At 40.4% G+C, this 24,281-nt stretch overlaps 1 protein-coding gene and 1 non-coding gene across 5 annotated transcripts in view; both read left to right on the forward strand.

Moving 5' to 3' along the window:
• Positions 1-21,264, forward strand: part of COP1 (COP1 E3 ubiquitin ligase) — a 106,903-nt gene extending 85,639 nt beyond the window's left edge. For all 4 annotated transcript variants that reach the window (XM_088674845.1, XM_088674846.1, XM_035121329.3 and 1 more), the window contains 4 exons: positions 247-371; positions 1,118-1,278; positions 16,826-16,870; positions 20,184-21,264. In XM_088674845.1, the coding sequence (XP_088530971.1) occupies positions 247-371; positions 1,118-1,278; positions 16,826-16,870; positions 20,184-20,201 (349 nt within the window). In that variant the 3' untranslated portion in view covers positions 20,202-21,264. The remainder of the gene's footprint in view (positions 1-246; positions 372-1,117; positions 1,279-16,825; positions 16,871-20,183) is intronic.
• Positions 11,041-11,177, forward strand: LOC118089611 (small Cajal body-specific RNA 3). Its single transcript, XR_004693164.3, has one exon.
• Positions 21,265-24,281: the final 3,017 nt, after the last annotated feature.

The raw sequence follows: 24,281 nt of genomic DNA on the forward strand, positions 1-24,281 counted from the left end.
GAGAGCACTTTGTGTACCCTGGTGCTAGGCCTGTTCTGGTGAATGTGTCTTCCTTGTTTAATTCTATTGAGAGATCATGTTGGGAATCTGCTTTCTTGACTGCTCAAGCTACACACGGATACCCACGTGTGCAGTGGTTTTGCCTGCCCTGACAAATGTCCATGTCTTCTTCGGAGGGCCTTCCTAGCACTTTGACATACAGTGCAAACTAATGACTTATGAGTGATTCATACGTCTTTTTTTCAGGTCAACGGACAGTCAGCTAAAGCTGTGGAATGTAGGAAAGCCACACTGTCTGCGTTCCTTTAAGGGTCACATCAATGAGAAAAATTTTGTGGGTTTGGCATCCAATGGAGACTATATTGCCTGCGGTAAGTGAAACAACTGTTCAGCAAAGGGGACCAACATGTACTGCCTGCAAAGCTCATGCTTGTGTCGCACAGTGAAATTAAAGCATCTGATTTGCCACAGCACATTGTGACTTACACCCCAGTTATAAAAACTGAAAACTTTTAAAGCACTGGGGAATATGGTGAGTGATTATCTCTCCCCTCTTCTGAGATTCTTTAAAATACTTTAAAGCTGTCGACATAGCTGCCCCTTGCCACCCTTTCCTGTAGCTGAATAATAAGCCAAATCCTTCAGTCTTATCTCACAGGATGTCCCTTCCAGACCTTTTATCACCTTTGTAGCTTACTTCTGACTCCTTTTCAGTTTGTTACCCTTCTTCTTGAAGTCTTGGTGCCTGGAGCAGAGCACAAAAGACTTTATATGAAGTCCCACCACTGCATGGTAGAGTGATAATAGGACATCTTGGAAATAGTTCTTTTGTTTCCACAATACAGTTAAAAACTCTTACTAGCCTTCAGAACCACTGCCTTGCACTGTTTTCTACACTACCTGAATTTTATGTGCCTGGCAAGCGTTGGCTACAACGAGTTGTAGGTAATGTTATGCAATGCAGTGATCTTACTTGGAGTTCTCTGCTTTAGCTGTAACAGTTAGCCTCCAACCCACACTTACATACCCCATAAAAAGCTATCTGAAACAAATATTTAGGAATCCTTGCACATTGCCAATCTGCCTCCTCTTTCTTTATTTTTGCTTTTGATTGCAGGAAGTGAGAATAATTCCCTCTACTTGTACTACAAGGGTCTCTCAAAGACACTGCTAACCTTCAAATTTGACACTGTCAAAAGCGTCCTGGACAAAGACCGTAAGGAGGATGATACAAATGAATTTGTCAGTGCTGTGTGTTGGAGGGCACTGCCAGACGGGGTAAACATTTTTTGCTCATTTTCCCTTCTTGTTGTATCTTAGTGTGGGTTTAGCAGGTCATTTATCTGGGTCCAGTGGGTAAAAAGGTAAAGATGTGTCATAGATGGTGAAAGATTCCCTTTTGGGTAAGGAAGCAACAAAAATTTGGGTTACTGCAACAACATGAGCTGTGTCCCTGTCCTGTGGTAGCCTCACCCGGAGGCTACTGCATTCACCAGGGCTGCCAAAGGCCGCTAAACTACTGGTGCTGCAAAATTCACTGCATTTTTATGGAGGCTGTATTAGTCATCCACAATGTGGATCCTGTGGAAGTTGGTTGTACAAGCAAATACTAAGCTGCCTTAGAGCCTAGGTCAGGCATCCCCAAACTTCGGCCGTCCAGATGTTTTGGACTACAATTCCCATCATCCCCGACCACTGGTCCCGTTAGCTAGGGATCATGGGAGTTATAGGCCAAAACATCTGGATGGCCGCAGTTTGGGGATGACTGGCCTAGGTAATGTTTGCTTTCATTGCCAGTGGCAGAGGTCTTTTCCGGACCTCCTGTCTGGTATTCCCTTAATTAAAGGACCTGGGTGCAATCCTTGGGACTTTTATAATGCAAAACACATCCTCTTCTGTGGAGCATGTGGATAATTAGAGCTTGGTGAGAGTGCAAGCTTTGCCTCATGCTCAGTTTTAAGAATATTGTTTTGGTCAATGGTGTTCATTGTATCGTTTTGCTTTTCTTTGCTTTCTTCCCATTTTCCTGGCTCACTGTTAGGCTTTTTTTAATTTTTCTGTTTTCCCTAGACAACCAGCATACCTTATTTCAGGTTATAGGAAAACAAGCAAACCCTGAGTATCTTTCTTTGGTTCAGGAAAGACTGTTCTGTTATTTCTACTCTGTCTTGGCCTCGAATTATAGCAACCACCTTCCTCTTCTGCATGTTGCACTAGCAACACTTTGTGACACATTTGGAAACATGTGTCATGCCACTAGGCCATGGTTAGGCAAGCTAAGGCCTGGGGGCTGGATCCGGCCCACGGATGGTCCAGGAATTAGCGTGTTTTTACATGAGTAGTATGTGTGCTTTTATTTAAAATGCATCTCTGCGTTATTTATCTGGCCCCCCATAAGGTCTGAGGGGCAGTGGACCGGCCCCCTGCTGAAAAAGTTTGCTGACCCCTGCACTAGGCCATAGCATTCCTATTTTTATAATGCTTTTAATTGCCACCGAGCAAAAGGATGATGTTCCTTCTCCTTGAAATGCTGACTTAAGACTGCATTTCACATAATCTGGCAGAAAATCCGGCTCACAATTAGAGGTTTCAAATTAGTGGCTCAGTTGAGGCAATGCTCCCAACCATTGTTTGGAGAACTTGGAATGCTCCATTGGCTTGTGTAACCGGGGGGGGGGGGGGGTTTACAGTGTAGCTTTCTTTCACCTTCCAGGTTAATAGTAACTCTCTGGTCATCACCCAAGGTCCTTCTCTCCATTCTTTCCTGGTCAGAGCTGAGAATTTTTATCAGTTCTGTTTTAACTGCTATCTTGTGGTTTTGTTCTGTTCTGTTGTTTTATTTTAATTGTGTAAACTGTCCTGGTACCAATTTCAATGAAGGAAGTTTATATAAACGTTTTCCATACATAAATAGCATTGTTTGTTGCAGTGTCCAAATTTGCAAAGTGTGTTTAGGACTTTCTTTCCAAACCAGAATCACAATCATTATTTATATTTGGCTTCTGATTCTTGATAAAGGATCCGTTTGAAGATTTAGATATCACAACAAACAATAGTTGGCACTTAACAGGAAATAAGGAGAGGTCATTCACAACTCTTCATATCTTATTTGGAAGGTCACTTATACTGAACTGGTGAGTTGAGAGCAACCAGCAAGCAAAAGTAAACAAAGAATAACGGCAGCAAAATACTGATGTATATTTTGCTCTAGGTGGCTTAGCTTGTTCAGAATGAAGTATACACTTCCAGAGTTAACAATAAATACATTACTTCTGGTACAAGAGCCACCATAGCTGCTAGAGGGCCATGAAAATTTTGTCCCAGGTTTTTTAGACTAAGGGACACGGGTGGCACTGTGGTCTAAACCACAGAGCCTAGGCCCTAGGGCTTGCCAATCAGAAAGTCGGCGGTTCAAATCCCCGCAACGGGGTGAGCTCACGTTGTTTGGTCCCAGCTCCTGCCCACATAGCAGTTCAAAAGCACGTCAGAGTGCAAGTAGATAAATAGGTACCGCTCCGGCAGGAAGGTAAACAGTGTTTCCGTGCGCGGCTCTGGTTCGCCAGAAGCGGCTTAGTCATGTTGGCCACATGACCTGGAAGCTGTCTGCGGACAAACGCTGGCTCCCTCAGCCTATAGAGCGAGATGAGCGTGCAACCCCAGAGTTGTCTGCGCCTGGACCTAATGGTCAGGGGTAACTTTACCTTTACCCATGTACTATCTAAAACCAAAGTGGCACATTGGTTGCCAGATGTTTAATATATTGGCCTTGTTCTCAGCTCTCCCACCCCAGTATTAGACACTTTCTCAGATACAGTGTTGGAAGCTAGTCATAGCGCTTACTTAGAGGAAAGCAAAAAAGCTATTGCTTGTGGACACATACACAGTTTGATTATGTAGATTAGGCATGGTCTCAATCTACCAGTATTGTTATAATGAAGCCATTTCTTTTCATGCCTGTTTGTGTGTGTTCATTTCGCTGTGTAAGTAGGTTGGCTTGGGAAGGACTTGCTAAGTAGAAATGCCATGTAGAAAAGCCAGAGGCTTCTGGATGTTGGGAGAAAATGGAATGCAAATCAGCCATGGAAAAAACCTAGAATCTTTTTCAGAGAGAAGCCAGGAAATAGTACCAGTAGTAATATAAGAGGATTGTGAAGAGCTCGTAAATCTAGCTTTCTGCTGATGGGGCCAGAATTATCGGTTTGCCTTCATCAAGAACTATTAATTGTGTAGTCTTTGTGCAGCATTGTGAGAATATCCAAGTAGATCAGGAAACTGGAGCTAAAGTGCCATTCCCTACCGTAGCACCTGTTGCTCGAAATAGATTCAGAATTCAATTTCCTATGTTGCTTTCATTGTTGTTGGAAAGTTGGCATTGGGGATGATTGATATGAACTGACCTGGTCGCATTTCTCAGACCAATGTGCAGATATGAACTTAGTTATCCATCAGTTTTCACACTTCCCAAATGTTCAGTGCAGTTCTCGTCTCAGTCAAAACACTGGAAATGTATATTTTGAGATGAAGCTATGTTTGGGTGTGTATATAAATATATGTAAATTTTGTGAATTTGGGGGAGGGGGATTTCAGATTAATGTGAAAAGGTGCATGGAACCAACAAAGGTGGAGACTGATTCATCCATCCCTAATTGACATACTGTGCTATTTATCATAAGTGCATGTTGCTTTGTGGCACGGCAAAGGATATTCTAAAATACATTTTTTAGATAGTTCCAAGATCACTTACTGTAAATTTTGGGGAAATAGGTTTAGTCACCTCCCAAGTGTTGACTTCTAACACACTGAATCCGCATCTTACTTTAGAAAGAATTCAGCCACAGGGAAATGGTAGAATCATCCCTCTCATTGATGCAACTGGCCTCAAAATGCCAGAGAAGGCAAGAGGCTTGTAACTATTCTGACCTCTTCATCCTTTCAATTGGGGATGACTTGAATGTCTTCAAGGCATGTAGCACTAGACCATACAGTAGATAGTTAACTCCTTACTTTATTAAATATGTGAAATGTCATCTGACCTTTAACATTTTATTAGTTAGAAAAATTCTTATAATTTCTGTACAATTTGTGTAAAATGTTTGAGACAATCAGAACTATGTCATCAATGTTTGTGGCCATTATAATTGGGTTTGGTACATTTATATTAATTATATTATCCAGCTAAAGTTAACTGCTCTTGGGAGCCTTTGATTTTAGTGGGGAGCATGTGGTACCCAGTCACTGCATTTTATTTCTTCTGTGCAGTCTGCTTTCAGTGAAAAGTTTTCTGTTTTGCAGTCGTGCCAATATGCACTTGGACTGCCTTTACCGCTCATTTTTGTCCCTAAACAGCAGAAGAGACTTGCTTAGCCTATTTTGAATTAGACAAGAATCTCAGCCGTTAATGTAACATTTACAAGCAAGTGCATGCTACTGAAAAAGAGTGATGTTTTGTGCCAAGTAATTTTAATGTCACAGTTTCTTAAAAGAATTGCAAATTGTGCCAGTGTGTATTTGCATATAATACTTATTAAGAGTACGGCTCCTATCACCTTCTAGATCCCCACAGTGGATGCTGTTTCCTATGTGAATAATTGGAAAAGGTGCCCAGCTGACTGTAGCAACTCTTTACTCATTATTACCACCTCAGGAGTCCCACTCTTGAGATCAACATGAGCCTGTCATGGTGTTATTATTAGTGGCACAGTTGCCGAATCAAATTTCAGTGTTTTGACACTTCAGTCCTTCTGCAAGGCCCTTTAGATAATGTGATTATGCAGAGTGCAGGATTTAGAATTCGTTTGAATCTTTTTTTAGCAGGCTCATCACAATTCCCACTTGCTACCTTCTTACCACAGGTAGGGCTCTCTAGAGATTCTTGTCCAGGAAATTGTTTCTCACTAACATAAAGGAGATCTAGGAAAAGGTCCCATGCCACCATTCCTCAGTCTGTGTGGTATTATTGCAATTAGCAGCCATATGTTTCTCTTGAGTTCAGAAGTCAAGTTTGCAGAATAACTCTTCAGCACACTTCTGCGTAGTCTTAATTACAAAACCAACCACATCTTAATTGTCTTTTAACTTTGTGAGATTGGCAGAAGAACAGCCACAAAGTTTATGATTTTTGTTTTGTTTTAAATTATCTCAGAGAAAATAATGGTGCCTTTATTACCCTGTGCAGTACCATATTGCTTTATGTTCCATCCATTCACTTTTTGAAAATTACTAGAAAACAGCTTTCCTAAGAGCTTGGGTCCTGATTTTCACTCCTGTTATGATTTGTTTTCTTACTATTATACTTTCAATATTTTCTAGTCAGGCAGAGGGGAATGAGATTTAAGTTGTTTCTTAAATTTGAGAATGGGCTTGAAATATTTGGAGGCTGAAAAGCAGAGTCAGCCAAGACTGCATGTGGTGAAATAGATAGGCAATAGTTGGGTTTTTTATTGTTTTGCAGAGTTGGGGAAGACAAAGCCCAACAGCAGTTCTTTCAGAATGGCATAACTGCCAGCACTTGTGATATGTGAAACCATGCTATTTCTTTTTGTGCGGTCGAACCAGCTTTTTCAGATTTATTGCCTTTGTCACAAAATATGTTTTAAGTATGCCAGATGGTTATTTTGGTCGTCATAGATGTAATAGTTCCTATTCCTTAAGTACGAATATGAGATTGTGATTGGATTGTAGTGTATTTTTCCCACTCTTTCACCCACCTCTCCACAATTTACAAATTCATTTAAATATCTGACTCCTATATTTTAGGACCCAAAGTTAAAAGCAAATTGTGGTTGATATATGTTGGCATTGATCTTAGTTGTAGTCTCCCCTTGCTAGGGTTTGCCTCTTCCAAGTCTGCCAATTGTTAATTACCCCCCTTTTAACATCAGTAGCTCTGAAAACAAGGCATGTGACCTGACTTCTTACATATTATTTTCCAGTGGGATATAGTGTATACAGTATCTTTCTGGCGTTTACAAATATATATTATAATCTAGGGCAAGTACACTCAGTTTTTATAGCAATTTAAAATGTGAGATTTCTGGAGAGGTGATTTTCTTCTCGCATCCAATTCAGAAAATAATATGCAAATGTAGGTACACATATGCGCTTACATCTACAGCTGTAACTACACACACACACACACACACACACACACACACACACACACATTTTCTGAGACATATATTTATAAACTAGATTCAAGAGCATTGTGTTCCACTTAACAGCAATTGTATCATCATTATAATAGTAATTACCTGGATTAAAACACTAGTTGAACACAGATTGCAATTGATAGACTTTAGTGTTAAAATTGTTTTTCTCTAATTCAGATTGATAATCCATGCCAATCGCATGTGCCTCAGATCTGTTTTGACCCAAATTGTAGCGCCAACCAGCTCCCAGCGTCACACTCACCTTCTGGATAGTAAAATACATTCTCCTGCTGCCATGGAAATCACTTACTTTATCTTATTAGTATATTGTCCTGTTAATTAATAACCCTGAAAGGGTGCAGAGAGTGAAAAATTTAGAAAGTATGCAAGATGTAAAATGCCTTTTATCCAAAGGCAAGTGGAAGAGTTTAACTAGTATTAATTAGCACGGGGTTCCTGAATTGGCTTTGGTCAAGCAGGGAAAATTATTAGTCACAGGGCACAATTAGTCACAGGGCACAATTGATCAGGCATGTCTTATGTATAAACTTTCTTGCAATGAATTCATATAGAGTTTCTACGCTATTCTTACTTATGAAAAAATAAAAAATAAACTTTAAGTCGATATTAAAAAGGTATGAATAAAACTAACCATGCCAGAAATACAATTTGATACAACAATATCAAAATAAACATATCTTTCTGTGTGTGCTATGAGTTCTATGCCATTGGATGTGTATGTATGATTTGTGTGGGATGTATGTACGTACGTACATATATGCAATGTAACTAAATATTGCAGTTCTGCTTCTTCCATTGATTGGACTTGTGGACTTGTGCAGGAGGTTCCTTTTGCGGATCTCTCTTTGAAAGCAGCAGGTCGGTATTAAGTTCAAATAAACAGTATTATTAAATGTTACCCACAAAAATGGAAACATAGAAAACATTCACTCCAAAGCTGGGAAATGTAGAAAACTTTCAGCCCAGACCTTTAAGACCATGTCCTGGCTCTATTGCGGAAGTTGTAAGCACAGAGGATTCAAAGTTTATTTATGAGAAATATTTATAAATATTGTTCATAACAATATAATTATAAAATAAAACCATGTAAATTTTTAAAATCAACAAACAGGAATGATGGAACAAACAGGAATAATAGCTCAGTCAGCAAAGCATGAGACACTTCATCTCAGTGTTGTCAGTTCAAGCCACATGTTGGGTGAAAGATTCCTGCACTGTAAAGGATTGGATTCGATGATCCTCGTGATCCCTCCAACTCTACAATACTATGATTCTGTGAAAACAGAAATAGTATAACTTTTTATTAAACATCTTTGCTGCTCCCGCCCCCAAAAGCCTCCAAGTGATTTACAAAGTAATTAATTAATGCATATATAGAATCAGCATAAAACAAAACAGAGAAAGACATTTTCTTAATTGACCTCATAAGCTTGGTGGCACAGGGGAGTGTTCACAGTCATTTAAAGGTTAAAGCAGAAGGCTCCTGCTGAATCTTTAGACTGATGATACTGATGCCTCAGTTTCTTGTTGCTGTCAGATGAGCCTCACTCACTTGGGATGACCAATCACGCTCCTGCGGATGGGCCCAGTTGTAAGAAGAGCATCTAAAATGCCATGGATATTGGATGAAAAGCTCATAATGGTGTAGGATTCCATGGTATATTGGGAAAGCTACTAAAAGCAAAGAGGAAGAGCTTGAATTATGACAAGTGGAATGCACTAGGTACAATGAAGCATGCAGTATAACCAGAATTTTAATGGGGTCAAATAAATCCTTGAAAAATGCAAAGAGAATTTGATTTTCAGAAAAGGTTAGAGCAATTACTCAAGTTATGAGGCTATCCAGCTTATGGTCTACAAGGAAGTCTCAGAGGTGGCATTAATGCCACCATTGTTTTGGGAGACCTTAGCATCGAGGCCACGTCTTCCTTGTCAGGTGTGGCTTAAGATTTCATGGCCTCCCTGTGATAACAATTAAAGAAAATTCAAAGCATACACCCACCCACCAAAGAATTCTGGGAACTGTAATTTACCCCTGACAGACCTAGAGTTCTTAGTACCCTCAATAAGCTATAATTACAGTCCCCAGGATTCTTTGCAGATGGGTATATGCTTTAAAGGTCTGTTGTAAATGCCTTAGATTATAATTGGCCCAGTCCATTAGTCAGATACACACACCAATCCATCCTGGAGGTGTGTACAGGACAGGATGCTGATGATCTGAAGGGAGAAAAGCTTTTGTTGAGTTGGAGCTTGTGGGTAAGGAGATGTGAGACCAACCTGCTGTATGCTTGATGCTTGCCCACCTTGGTTGCTTAAAGTCTATATGGATGGCTCTTGGAATCAGTGTTATGTTTTACAATATTGCCACTGCAATGCAACCTGTCGAGGCACAGTTAGCAAGATAAAGGAATTAGGGAAGTAACTGGAAGAAAAAGAAATAATTACAATGCCTATAGCCTTTGGAAAAATTCTGTTAGATGAAAGTGCTAGTGTCAGATATCATGGTTTAATTGATGCAAGGCCCCAGACAGGTAGAAAGGCGGGATATAAATAAACATAATCTTCATCATGTGTGTGTGTGTGTGTGTGTGTGTGTGTGTGTGTGTGTGTGTATTGGGCTCCATCTAAAATACATGGAGTTAATTCATGTATCTTATAATATCGAGCAAGCAGTGTTCAAAACACAGGTTTTTTTAAACTTACGGTAGGTTCCAAAACTTCTCTTAGAATTCTAGCAATATCAGGTCATGTTTCTGATCCTCACTGCTGGCTTTGAAGCCATTAGCGGTGTGACAGAGAGTTCTTAGTTCTTACAGAACTCTTGTAACAATCCTCAAATCTCTCCCTGCTGTTGTATAGTATCCTTGAAGTCCCCTTCCTCCTCCTCCTCCTGTACTATTACGGCTTTGGTATTATATCTGAAGAAGTGTGCATGCACACGAAAGCTCATACCAATGACAAACTTAGTTGGTCTCTAAGGTGCTACTGGAAGGAATTTTTTATTATTATTTAATCCATTACCCATGGCATTGTTAAGAAATAGTAATAAGCTGCTACCAGTTCTGTTGATGCTGAGTGTAGATCAAGCAATAAATCAAAATTATAAGGTAGGTTCATAATTGAAGCTTTATGACTCCCCTGAGATGAGGTCACAGAACTGTTCATGAAATTCTGCTTTCCTCCCTAACAGTAGGAATCTGTATTTCTAATTATATTAGCAAACCCAGTTCTCCAAGTGCTGGTCCTTGTGTAATCAAAGTGGCAGCATCCACACACAAGGAGATGTCAGCAGACTTGGAGAACCTCAAGGTTTGCAAAAGTACAAAAAATATTAGGAGAAAGATTTCTAAAGTGGAAGGGTCCCAAAACAGCCCAGTGCAGACTGAGCATGCTCAGTGGGCACAGAATGCTGACTGACCCTTAAGGCTAGGGAATGGAAAACACGAAAGAGGAGAAATGGAGTATCCTGTAGAGGAGGCAGACCCTACACTACAACATTTTGTTGTAACCAGGAATAACATTTCTCTTGAATCCAGCTTGGATTCTGTGTGGTGGGCCATTTCAAGTTAGTGTTCCGTTAGAAGTTACTCAGGAACAACAAAGCTGCATTAAACAAGCTTTCCCTAAATTAACTTAATTGCAAAAGCCCTTAAATGACCTGCACTCTGTGTGTTCTTTAAAAATAAAATTTCTGCATGAGCTAACAATTATTCTGACCTGGATTAAACCTGCCATTTTAATTAATTTTCCTTTCGTTTCTTTCTTTCTGTGCATTAACATGTGTTTAATTTAAGATGTAATGCAGCCAGGAGCTTGCGATGCAAAGGGGGATGTAATAAAGGGTCTCTTAATAATGGCTCTTTGTAAAATTGGAAGCTGAATACACCTCCAACATGGGCAAACAAAATGTCTTTTGTCTACACTTTCAGCCTTCCTTGAGTAAAACGAAGGATTCTGCCTGGTTTTGCAGAGCAAACTGATTCAGATTGTTGCCTTTTATGTATATTTAAAATCTCTGCACAATCCCTGTTGCTAAAGGCATTGTTACAGCCTGGTCTGCAGTGATGAGTTGGCATTGAGAAGAGCAGAATAGAACCATTCAGACGTTGCTCTTCTAATGTGAATGGCTAAGTATGGCTGGTTTTAGCTTTTTAAACTGTCATCATCATAGTGGCATGACTTTTCTATTTCTTTCTACAGAATGCTTATAGTATTTCAGCTAATAGTCTGGAATAGTCAGAAAACTTTAAACTAAATCCCCAGATTTTCTAACTCTGAGCATCCACTTTACTTGGTTCCTTGAAGTTTCTACTGTATTAAATTATAACAAATGTAACTTGCAACAAAATATTATAGCCTGTCATCAGTACCTAGACCAAAGTAGCTCTGAGCAACTTACAGAATGCAAATTTAAATGGCATGAAACATTAAAACCCAGTGTAAAAAACAGCAATACAGAAGACCTAAAGCAGTGGAGTAGCTTCATGTTCTGCCACCGGGGGCAGAGCACAGGCGGGGGCGGGGCTGGCGCACATTCTGGGGCAGGGTGCGCTGCCCGCGGGGTGTGTGTGTGCGTTTTGGGGGCGAGGTGCGTCGCTCGTGGGGCGGGGTGTGCGTTCTGGGGGCGGGGCGCCCAGCGCGGGTGGGGCAGCCGCCATGGCGCCCTTGGGATTGCGTGCTGCCCGGGACGGAGCGCCCCCAATGCCCCTCCCTTGCTACGCCCCTGACCTAAAGTGCGCATCCAAAGTATCCCTCCAATTAAAAAGGAAGTGTACAAAAGAGGCCATATACATACCGGTCCCAACTAAGGATTGACGGCCTGGTTAAAATGTTTTTGCCTGGCACCTAAAACAGAGAATGAGTGCCAGCCATGTCCTTTGGGAAGAGCATTCCTGAAGGAGGGAGCTATACAACATTAGAGGACTCAGGTTTGGGGTTGGTTCTAGCCCAGAACCACAATGTTTCCTATCTATGGGCTGGATAGTGGGGAAAGTGTCATTTCCCCTTCTAATCATGAAACATCCTTGCCAAATGAATGGGAGGGGATATTTAATCTCATGGCATATGGTAGCGGATGCCCCCGCTGTATACCAATTGCGGCAGATCCCAACTACATATAACACTCTATAATAACCAGCATGGGTTATCTTTTGGATTTTGTGTGAGGGAAATCATAGATACTTGGAGACTCAGGCAGAAGTTGAACAAATAAGAAAGTTTTATTGAACAGAACAAAGTGGATAAAACAAAGGATGTATCAAGAGGTACAGTGGTACCTCTACTTACGAATTTAATGCGTTCCGAACGCACATTCGTAAGTCGAAAAAATTGTAAGTCGAATCCCATAGGAATGCATTGGGAGAAAAAAAATCGTAAGTCGAAGCAACCCTATCTAAAAATTTGTAAGTAGAAAAAATCCTATCTAAACCGCATCCAAGATGGCGGACGGAGCTCCATTCATAAGTAGAAACATTCGTAAGTAGAGTTATTCGTAAGTAGAGGTACCACTGTAATGTTCTTTCAGAAAACAGTTATTGATAATTATACTAAATCTAATGGATGTTACAGGCTTCTAAACAAGGTAGTAAATGCACAGTTTCTTTCAAACTCCAGTTGCTTAGGGTTGTTTTTTTCTAAATTGCAAATCTATATTCTTCTTTGTTAAGGGCCTCCCACTGGAAGCATATCTGACACCAATGCTTTCAGTGTTATGGTACCAGTCAAAGACGTGTCTCCTTGTCTGTGCATTTTTGGACATGTTAGCTGCCACCATTGGGAATTGATGTTTATTTTAACTAAGTTCCAGTCTGCCCTGGTACCATTTGGGTTAGTGTCACCAAGTGTGTGGGAAGAAGGCAGATGGTGTCACAATGTGTGCCCTTTACTGTCTCCTCTAATTCCTCTTTAGCTTGGTTGCCTTCATTCCAATTGATGTTCCATCCAGTAATGAGGATGATGGTGCAAGTTCTCAATTGAGTTAACCTTGGCATTAATACTTCACATTATTAAATTTCAGTCTCATCATGTCAATAAATCAGTTATATGTGCACATCTAATTAACTATCCAATCAGTAAAAACAATGCTTCAAATTATTACAGTGTGTTTCATCAGAAAATCCAAACGCCATCTTGTGAATTTCAGCCATGTAGAGGGGCCTCCATCAGGTAGTTAAGGAATATTTGGGTGCCACAGATCAGCAGACGGGGGCATTGTGACCATCTGATTTACCCCCAAGGTGAAATATATCAGTGGTGGGGCTCGCAAGAGTTTTTCAGAGGATATGTATGGAGATTATCCCTTCATCTGATTCACTAACTGAAACACTAGGCATTTCCCACAATTATTTTAATTGTGCATTTTCATAAATAGAGTTACCCTTACTCTCCATTACCTTGAATTGAAAAGACTGGTCTTGAAATCCTATGGCCATCAGGCTTAGAATTTCCGCTTGATAACTATCTCAACCATTGCATCTCCTTAAAGAAGAAGTGTCTTTATTTCATTTCTCTTCTGCAACTCATCTAAAAGAGAATTATTGTACTATAGGTTGATACCTTCAATTATTCACTTATGCTCAAACAGCATGCATTGCAACAAAGAAAGTCCTCTAATCACTCCCCACAGCATGGTAACATCACTTCTGTGGAACATAATGGTTTCTCCTTTAGTGATAGGCTATGTGATATTACTGCCAACTCCATTAGGGATTTTAGTCCTTGTTGTACATAATAAAAATCCTTTTATTATTTTTCTTGAGAGAGTGAGTGAATGTAGAATGTCACTCATTGTACAATGAGTGAATGAATGCTTTTAAGCAGATTTTTAAAAGCTTAAAACAGTTGTTCTGCATGAATATATGGTGTTTCTACCATTTTGTTCTGTGTTCTGAACTTGCAACAATTTTTTTTGCCTGTCAGCAGGTTCCAATGTTGATAGGCATTATATTATAGATAAGGCTCTTGTTTTGCTAATGTTTTGCTCTTTTCCTGAGAGCAGTCTATGGCTGCATTCCCACTGGGGAAATTTACTCAGGGGCATGAGTATGAATGTTGAAATGCTGCCTATTTATAGAGACAATTTGAATGCTTTCAGTACTGTTTTATAACTTGCACAAAACAGTAGCTGGTTTTTCTTTTTTTAAAAAAAAATCAATAAGGCTTGGCAGCTAGAATGAAAGGTTGCATTTTAACACATGGGTAGATGCAATATTCAGGGGAATAAAAAGATGTGGGAACAACTGAGAGTTTCTGCTGGGCAAACAGGGCTTGGTAACAAATTGAATACTTCATTTGGAAAACTCAGGATCAGTTGCACAGGTCTTTTTGAGATTCTAAAAATGATGTCAGCAGGTAAGAAAAACTAAAGAACTTGATAGCTAATGAAAACAGTAATATAATCTCAAATATGAGTCATTTCATGCTTTTGAAATGTGATGCTTTCAGACATGCTGAAAAGTGTTCTTGGGTCAAGGGCACCCTGCTTTTGTTTTGTATTCATTGCTGCATGCATGAGACAGGAGAACCAAACTAGACATGACTCAGGAAATTCAGGAATAGCATCTCCAACTTTTTAAACTTAACCCAGAAGGCAGAAGGCATCTTCAGGGTGAGGATAATTCAGATTAAGATAATTACATGGCAAGAATTGATCAATGACCCCTTTTGAACATTTTTAAAGTGGGGATCTTATTCACTAATCCCCTACACAACACTTTGTATGGCTCTAAAAGGGGTCAAAAAGAGAATTAGAGTTTTTAAGAAGCAACAATACATTTGAGAATTTCAGAAAGAAGTTGAGAGAGGACAGTACAGTGGTACCTCGGGTTGCAAACGCTTCAGGTTACAAACTCCGCTAACCCAGAAATTTAGTACTTCAGGTTAAGAACTTTGCTTCAGGATGAGAACAGAAATCGTGCTCCGACGGTGTGGCGGCAGCAGGAGGCCCCATTAGCTAAAGTGGTTCTTCAGGTTAAGAACGGACCTTTGGAACGAATTAAGTTCTTAACCAGAGGTACTACTATATGTTGGTTTCCCCCCCCCAAAGAACTAAAGCTCCCATCAAGAGAATATTGTTTATTATGAGAGAAGGGAAAAGGCTAATATTCACAAATAGTCTGGATAACCATTACAAGAATATTATTTACATGACTGAGGTGTGGTTTCTACAGCCTAGAAAGCAAATTTGTAGAGGAGGAAAACATGAACCGAAATGAAGTTATCACATCATGGAGGGTAGAGGGATAGCCCCTTCCCTTAGCCTGCTAAAAAGAGGGGGTTAGATGTCCTCCTTTTCCAGAGTCACCATAGCGATCCATAGCTAAAAGTAGAAGTCGGCAAATATGTCCTCTTTTTTGCTCTTCAAAATATGGCAACCCTAAGTATGGGTGGCCCTGTTATTGTTTGTTTTTAGACAAGCAGTGAAACTTTTATCACAGCTGGGCTTTCAGGGTACTGCTTTTTTAATTGGCTACTTTTTAAATATTTTCCCATAACTTTACTATTCTATAATATTTTACAGTTTATAAGGCACATTGGCAATCTACAGGAGAGATATAAATGCTAGAAATTTGAAAAACTGAATATTATTAAACCATCATATCACATTCTAAGTTAATGTGTTTGGACATGGAACATTAAAATGTCCTCTAAATCAATATCTGATTCAAAAAACAGAAGTTGTGATATCCCTCTTACTCATGTGGACAACACTGATCCTACAATTTGGAAAATTTACAAAGTTGTGATTTATTTATTTTTTTAGGTCATAGACCAAGAAGGAATGTCTGAAAAGAGTCATCCTTGTGGACTGAGTTATTACACTTATACACACACCACACACACATGTATTCAAACTGGTCCAACATAGCTTTGTTAGAAGCTTGGATTAAACGAATATACATCAGTCAGTTCACTATTTCTTGAAGCTCCTAACATCAGTTCATAGCCACTCATCTGGTTGTTTGTGTGTACAAGAATTGCTTTAATGCGATTAGCCAGGGATGTTTTTCAAAAGATAAGCTTTAGAAGGAAAAGCAGACATGTTTTGAGCCACTTCTAAAGAAAGAGGGGGGGGGAGTGACAAATACGTTCAAAAAGAGCATGCCAGGCATAAGTAGAAAGGAGAGGGAAATTTGTAATGTTTGATATGACAAAAGATCTTGCGCCTAAGTACAAATTAAATTCATGATATGCCTAGGCTAGAATATAATAGGAAGGTGAAGACATGGCCCTCCAGCGGAAGCCAATTGGTATATTAGAAGTCATAGCACCATTTTATTTGCATGCATTCTCTATGCTGTTTTGCATTCTGTTGCAATACATTTTGAAAGCATCTCTTTATGTTTGGCAATTGGTGAGCTTAGACAAGGCACCTGGTGGCTAAAAAACAAAGTAAACTTAGTGTTTCTTGTTTAGCTCCCATGCAAAGAGATCTGGATGTAATTTCATATTTGTATATTACTTTGAAACACACTCTGCTTTTCTCTAAATGGTTTCCTAACTTTTTCAGGTGCAGTGTTTTTAAAAGATAAGTCAGATATCAACTTTTCCTTAAAGTTGGAATTGCAGAATCAAAAGTGATTTAAGTATACAAGCAGCCACACCCCCTTCCTAGTGCCTGCAGTATAACCCTGGTGGTTTTTCTTGTTTTGCAGGAGTCCAATGTGCTGATTGCTGCTAACAGTCAGGGTACAATTAAGGTAAGTTAGTCTATGCCACTCAATTTTTTTTCAAATAATTTTTATTGATTTTGCATATTAGCAGAACAAAGAAATAAACACATAAACAAAAAATAACATATTTTCCTCCTTCTTCCAACCATGAGATCCCTCCTGCCACCAGGTATTCCCATGGATAGTGCGCAGTCGAAGGTGGTGCATCTTATAGTTGGGCTTGTCCCCACCCCCCTCCTCTCCACAGAACCCCCCCCCCTGCCACCGAGAGATCCTAGGAAAATAAGAAGAGAGCGGGTGGGTGTCCACCCAACTATTTATCTAAACTTTATCACAAGTCACCCCCCCAAAAAAGAAAACAAAAATACAGGAATAATTAAAAAAGAAAAAAGAAAAAAAGAACAACAGCAAAAAACACACGAAAAAACAAAGAGGAACAATTAATAATTATTCCTTTCTTTTCTTTAAAATCATTGTATTATTATGGGCTTCCCCTACCTCCCCCTTTTTCTGATTTTCATTTTTAACTCCATTTTAGCAGTTTTCTTCTCATATTCCCCATTCTATTTTCCAAACTCTCCAATCTTGCTTCAATAGTATCCTTATTTCTATTAAATTTATTTTCTAACCTCTTTTCCCATTCCCTCCCCCCCCCCAGCACTCCCTCTGCCACGGAGAGTCCCAGAGGAAAGAAAGGGAGAGGCAATGGTTCTTTTTCCAATTGGGACTTCCCTCCCTCCCTGCCCTAGGAGCCCCCCCTGCCACCAGGAGCTCCCCGCACGCAGAGGGCCGACAAGAGGTCCAGAACCCCCAACCGTCCCTTCAATCATTCATCTTACCAAATTCTCTTTTTTGATACTTCTAAATGACTCCTAAATCTTATTTCTAACTTATCAACTTTCCTTTTTTTTTCATGCCCCAATTTCCCCCCCCCCAAAAAACTCCCATAATTTTTAAAACCTTTTTACATTCCCAATTCTAGATTTTGTCTTTATCCTCAATTCTTTCCTCTCTATCCCCAGATCCCGGCCCTCCCCTTCCAGTCCAGCAAGTACCAAAGTCCGTGATCCAGTCCTTTTTTATCCATCCTATTAAACAACAAATATTCCTCCTTCATCCCACCCCCTTCCTGACATATTTTTCAATCCAAACTTCTCTGTTCTCCCCCCCCCATAAGTCCCTTCTTCTTTGCATGATGCTTTTCTTGTGGGTTTTCTGTCTCTTCAAAAATTCTTGCTTGTTCCCCTCCTGAGGAGGGTTAATTCCACTCTCAGCTAAGTCTTTGTTCATTGGCAAGTCCTGTATTTCATCCTCATTTACTTCAATTGTGTGCCACTCGATTTTAAATAACATTGGTAGCCACAAGGTAACTGAAAATTGGAAAAGCCCATTCCTAGAGTTGCTCCTTACTCCAAGTGTTTATAATGTGAAGTGATTTATTTGCATCTGCTGTAAGCTGGGGGTGTGGGAATAGAGTGAGCTTGGAGATCAAATATGCCCAAGTAAGAAAATGGGGTGGAGTGTAACAGTGTCCAGAAGGCCTTTTGGGGCCTCTCTGGAAGGCAATGAAACATGAGAAGACTGTTCCATTTCATGTGAGACTTTTTTTGATGGTCTCTGTGCAAGTTGCACATGAAGAATGCTGCACCAACACAGCCAAGAACTCTGGAGCTTACAGTTCTGGAAATGTGCTAGATACTCCCAGTCCATCTGAGAAAATGACGGTCCCATTCAGCAGCACTTTGAACCTTGGCATCCCATTGCCTCGGTGAGCACTCTTGTGCCCTTTCTGGACTTGTTCGATCTCTTGTCTTTCCGCTTTCATTTAAATTGGAAACAAAAATTCAGAAGCTGACTCCATCTCTGTTACAGTGCATCTAGATAATTTGAATAACTGAGCTGGATAGCTAGGTAAATTATAACACTAATAGGAAATTAAGCTAAAAGCTAGGTTATTTCCCTGCTGATAATCTGTCTTTCTTCTGGCCAGCTACAAATCCCTAAAGTAGCTTTGGAAAAGAAGCTCAGAGCTTGAAAACAACCTTGAATGGGGTTGCCTTAAGTGCTCCAAACACCATTTAAATGATTCTTCTTTGAGTTTCTCCCTTTATACTCCACAAGGCCGTCACAAATTTGCTGTGCAAATCTGTACTGGGAGATGGTTATCCAGCTTCGACTCACTGGTTTGTAGTAATTATATTAAGCCTGAAGTCAGTACAGATATTGGTGGGAGAACTGGTTGTGAGCTTACCACCTGTCATTTCTAACATTCTTTAAAGAGAAGCTTTGAAAGACTGAGATTGTAACATTCTACCCTATGTGCATTTTGTACATAGAAACACTTTCTACCTTGTGCCAAAGGTTCCTTATGCAATACCTTCATGTATTGCAGTACTAAATGACATGAGAATGAAAGGGACCAGACCAGGGGTCACCAACCTACGGCCTGGGGGCCGGATAAGGCCCAAGGGACTCGTTTATCCTGCCTGCAGTGACACCCGCCGACACCCGCTCTTACTGGCGCAGTGCTCCACTTCCGGGTCAGAGGAGCACCAGAAATAGTTTGTGTGCATGCGCACGGGCCTCCTCCGACCCAGAAGTGCGCCAGAAATAGTGTGTGCATCCGTGTACGGGTGCACGCTCCCCCGCCCTCTGGGCCGAGGCAAGGAAAGCTTGGAGACCCCTGGACCAGACCACTCCCAAGAGACCTTTGTCTCTTTTCTATTTCTCGATAAAACAGGATAGGGATTCATGTGCAATCTTTTCATGAAACAAGGAAATGACCCAACAGACCTCACTTCATTGCTTCAGGCTCTTTTTCTTCTAGCCTAGCTCACTTGTGGTATCGGGAGCTAGGCTAAGGGAACGAGAAGTTTGGGTGAATATCCTGTTTCTCATATTTTAAGACATACCCATAAAATAAGCCATAGCAGGATTTTTAAGCATTCAAGGAATATAAGCCATACCCCGAAAATAAGACATAGTGATAGGCGCAGCAGCAATGCCGGCCGCGGCAGGAGGAGGAAAAAAAATAAGACATCCCTTGAAAATAAGCCATAGTGTGTATTTTTGAGAAAAAATAAATATAAGACATGTCTTATAATATGAGAAACACGGTAATCATGTGGTATGGGAGTCCACCTCTGTTCATCCATTTTATCTGTGTCTTGTTAATAAAAATTGATTTTCTTCCTGCCTCCCACTTAATGCATGCAGCCATGTAAGCAACAAATATGGTTGCCAGCACCATCTCAAATTTGGCCCTAAGCTAGAAGGTTGTTTGTGAATAAGGAAATAAAATGGTGTCTGCTTAATTGTTTTCTACTTTTCGTTTAACCAGGTACTGGAGCTAGTATGAAAGATGTTCTCTCTCAAGGCTTTGAATACTTGATCCTGCTTTCAACGGGGATTCTCAGTGGGGCACAAAACCGAAGCTAACCTGCTCTTCCTTCCCAGAGTGATCACATTTTGGGGGGTTTGTTTTCATGTACGGGACACTCTTAAAACACTGTGGGAATCTGGGAAGCACCTGGGAATTCAGTACCACCAACATTAACTCCACAGACTTTGCTGCTGCTGGTTCTATTGCTTGTCTAATTTTTATGATGGGGGAGGGAGAAGTGGATTCTTTTAAAAAAAAGTGGATGCTGGAAAATGAATAGTCAAAGTTCATTGAGCCACACATAGAAGCAGATGGCCCTCTGATGATAGACATGGTGACAGGTTTGTCCTCGTACCAGGATATTTTCAAGGGCTGTGCTTTGGAGCCACCTTCTGGATCACCACATCTGTCCTTTTTTCTCTTCTCCCCCACTCCCCATTCCCACGAAGCAGGGAAACGTCTGTTATCCTGACATGTCTTTCTAATTTGAGGCCATCAAGTAAAATTTGATTTAGTGGCTTTTGTTTTTGAAATGAGTTTACTTTTCCAGAGCAGTCTGTTTAACAAACATTAATTCCTCTATCCTGATGTGAGGGGACCACTTCTAAGGCCACGCAAGCAGCTCAGTCTCCAAGTCCGCCTGCTGCATGGCCACTTCTCTGGACTGCCAGCTAAGACAGGGTGCCATCAGTGATGTGGGCATGTGTTGCTTGGGAGCAGATTTGACGCAATTATCTCCTTGACAGGCTACCAAACTGTCAGTAATGACTTTCTGTCCCTTCTGATCTGAATTATATTGAAATTCTGTAACTGGAGGTGAAAGGCCACAAAGCCTGTCCACATACGGTCCACTTGGTTCAACCCCTCCCTGCCACTAAGCACCCCATCCCCCATTTGTGTCACTTGTAGAAGCCAAGCATTTTGAATGTTGTAATATATTTTGGGGACAGGCTATGGTAGCCTTATTTTTTAATAACCATGCATACACTTAATTGTACAAGTGAAGAGAATGGGGAAATAAACTGTGATTTCAAATGTTCCATATTGTTAATTTGTCAGCCAAAAAAATGAAGGCTTGTTTGTTTGGGGAAGATGGTGGGGTTGGCATTTTGGAAGACTTCGCGCCCCTAAAAAATAGGGCTACTATTTTTTATTGTTGAATTAATTAATTAGTCCGCTTAATCAGAAGAAACTTTTAAAGGGTGATTCCAGTTAATTGGGTAGCAGATTTTTTCGAACAATCTTTTTCATGTAACCATTTATATATAAAAAACCCTGCAGATGGCAAACATGAAAAGAGGCGTTCACCTTTTCTCTCACATTGGATGGAATGATTCACACAATGCCATGTGTGTATTCCCTGAAAAAGGTAAAACATGCTTCTTGCTTAAGAAATGGAAAATTAATTGGTAGACAAATTGACTAAAACACATGATTTATTCTGATTACCAATTTTATTTCCAGTTTCTTTAGCTGGATTGTAGTTTTAGTGAAAAGAGCAAGTCAACATGTGGACAGCATCCTGTACTGAAATCTCATTTCCTGACCAGGCCTGGTTTTAAATGGAATCCAGAGAACCCCAACTTTCACGGGCTTTTTCTCATAGTCACGGCAGAAGAGAGTTTTCTACTTGTGATTTTCCATGCCATCCACCCACCCTTACTCAAGAGGAGGAGAAGGCCACCTTCACATCATGATATTGACCTGGCTTTCTGGGGGTAGAAGAGGAGTTCCATTTGGAATAAATAACTTCACACTATGTTACAGAAGTTCAACATGTATTCCAGCATTTCTTTGGTATTTGTCACATACATGGAGGCATTATTTCCATGTAAACCACATGCTCAAAATGTTGCTTACAAATAGCTGGTTCAGTTTTTTTCTCTTCAACCACGTGAACTTTTTATTATTTTTTTATGAAAGCATCAGTTTTTATAATTCTGATTTTAAAAAATCCATGAGTGGAAACTAGGGTGCTATGTTGATGGTACTGCCATAGCCATCTTGGTGGGACTATTGCAGTCTCGCAAAATGTGATAGCATACCTGTGACACTACTCCCTTTTGTTGTTGCCGTCAGTCACTTGGGGGGTAGCACCCCCAGTTGTCAGCCCACTGCTTTTTTCAATCTCTCTAGACCAGTGTTTCTCAACCAGTGTGCCTCCAGATGTTTTGGGACTACAACTCCCATCATCCCTAGCTAGCAAGACCAGTGGTCAGGAATGATGGGAGTTGTAGTCCCAAAACATCTGGAGGCACACTGGTTGAGAAACACTGCTCTAGACATAGCAACATGGGAGAATCTCTGGCTGCCACTCCACAGAGTTGGAAGAAGTGAAAGATTAATCAAGGACAGAGAACACTATGGTAGTCTTTCCAGCTGAAGGAGTGCTATCATTTATTTATTTTGTTACATTTATATCCTCCCCTTCCTCCAAGGAGCCCAAGGGGTGGTGTACAGAGTTCTCTCCCCATTTCACTCTCAAAACAACCCTGTAAGACAAGTTAGGCTGAGAGCCTGTGATTGGCCCATGGTTATCCAGCTTCATGGCTGAGTGGGGATTTGAACATGATTCATCCAGTACACTAACCACTATTCCCCTGTGCATGATGCAGTAAGGATAATGTAGCAGGTAGTGTAGGAGAGGGCAGTGGCCAAATGAGAGAGGGACAGCAGCTATTAGATCTCATTTGCATACTCACTTATTCCTCATCACCCAACAATGATAGCTTCCAGACTGTGCCATGGGTTAGATAGGTTACCGATGCTCTTGTTTTGAAGATGTGTAACGGAATGAATGAAAATTGCTTGTCTTTTTAATGCTTTTGCTTCTCCACACCTTATGAGGAAAGATGATTCTCAAGGCCACCGTGACCCAGATGACATTTAACACCCTTTGCATTTCTCTGGATTTAGGTATGAGGTGTGACCATCCATGTATGAATTTGAAATTAAGAAATACATTTGGATGATCAGCAAAGGAAAGCCCATTCACAAGGAAGAAATTCTAATTTCAGAGTTGCCTTCAAGGTTCAATTAGCCAAGCAATGGGTGTCAGTCTGGAAGGAAACATCTCATTCTTACACTGTTTCTCCGTGGTAGTGCTTTGAAATGGCACCAGATTTCAGAATTTTCTAGCGTATCGATTCCAACACTCTGGAAAATGTGGGTGATTAGTGCATCAGACATCTTGTAATCTGAAAGCCACCAGCCCTACGGACTGAGTTTCAGAATAGTAAAATAGCAATTGCTCATTAAAGCACTCGTGCATAGCTGCCAAGTTATCCCTTTTTTACAGGGATTTTCCCTTATGCTGAATAGGCTTCCTCGCGAGAAAAGGGAAAACTTGGCAGCTATGCACTCGTGTGGATATTCAAGAAAACTTCACCAAGCACAAATTCAGCCCTCTGCTGTATGGTACTAGCACTCAGCAAAATCGCAATTGAAGTTTCTCGCCACCTTTTCTCGCCTCTCTCTTTTTCTCCTTCATGACTTTACATGCCAGCCTTAAGCCTGGACAAAGGAAGCAGTCTCAATGTGGAGACTTGACCACCATTGCTCTGCTCCAGTTTTCTGCAACTTATTTTTGCAAAAGTGTTTCTATCCTTCCTATTTTTCCTCAACAAGCTTTCCACTGGGAGCATAACAATGTGTGCTTCATGGCTTTCATAGTAGTAAATCTCCATGTGTGTGTGTGATAAGCTCGTAATTGTTTCTCCAGCTCTGCAACATCTTTGTCTTTGCACTGCTAGTATCTTTATTTAATTCTCAATTACTCTAACAAAACAGATACTGGAATAAGAGGAAAGCTATAGAGTGTGTTCTGAGGAAGCTCCTCAAATTAAAATTAAATGGGAAGCTGCTTTAATTTCTAATACATTTCTGTTCTCTGTCAAGCTACATGCAAATTTCAGTGTCTGGCTGTAATTAGAAGTGCAGCACTCCCTGAGCAAAGTGACAACTTTTTCTTTTAAGAAGTGGCAAGTCCTTCATCTCCATTCCCTTTTAATTTCCTTTCCTTTTAGGTAAAATCAATGTACAGTCATACCTCGGTTT

Source organism: Zootoca vivipara, chromosome 7 (assembly GCF_965207765.1).
Source record: "Zootoca vivipara chromosome 7, rZooViv2.hap1.1, whole genome shotgun sequence".
Taxonomy (NCBI): domain Eukaryota; kingdom Metazoa; phylum Chordata; class Lepidosauria; order Squamata; family Lacertidae; genus Zootoca; species Zootoca vivipara.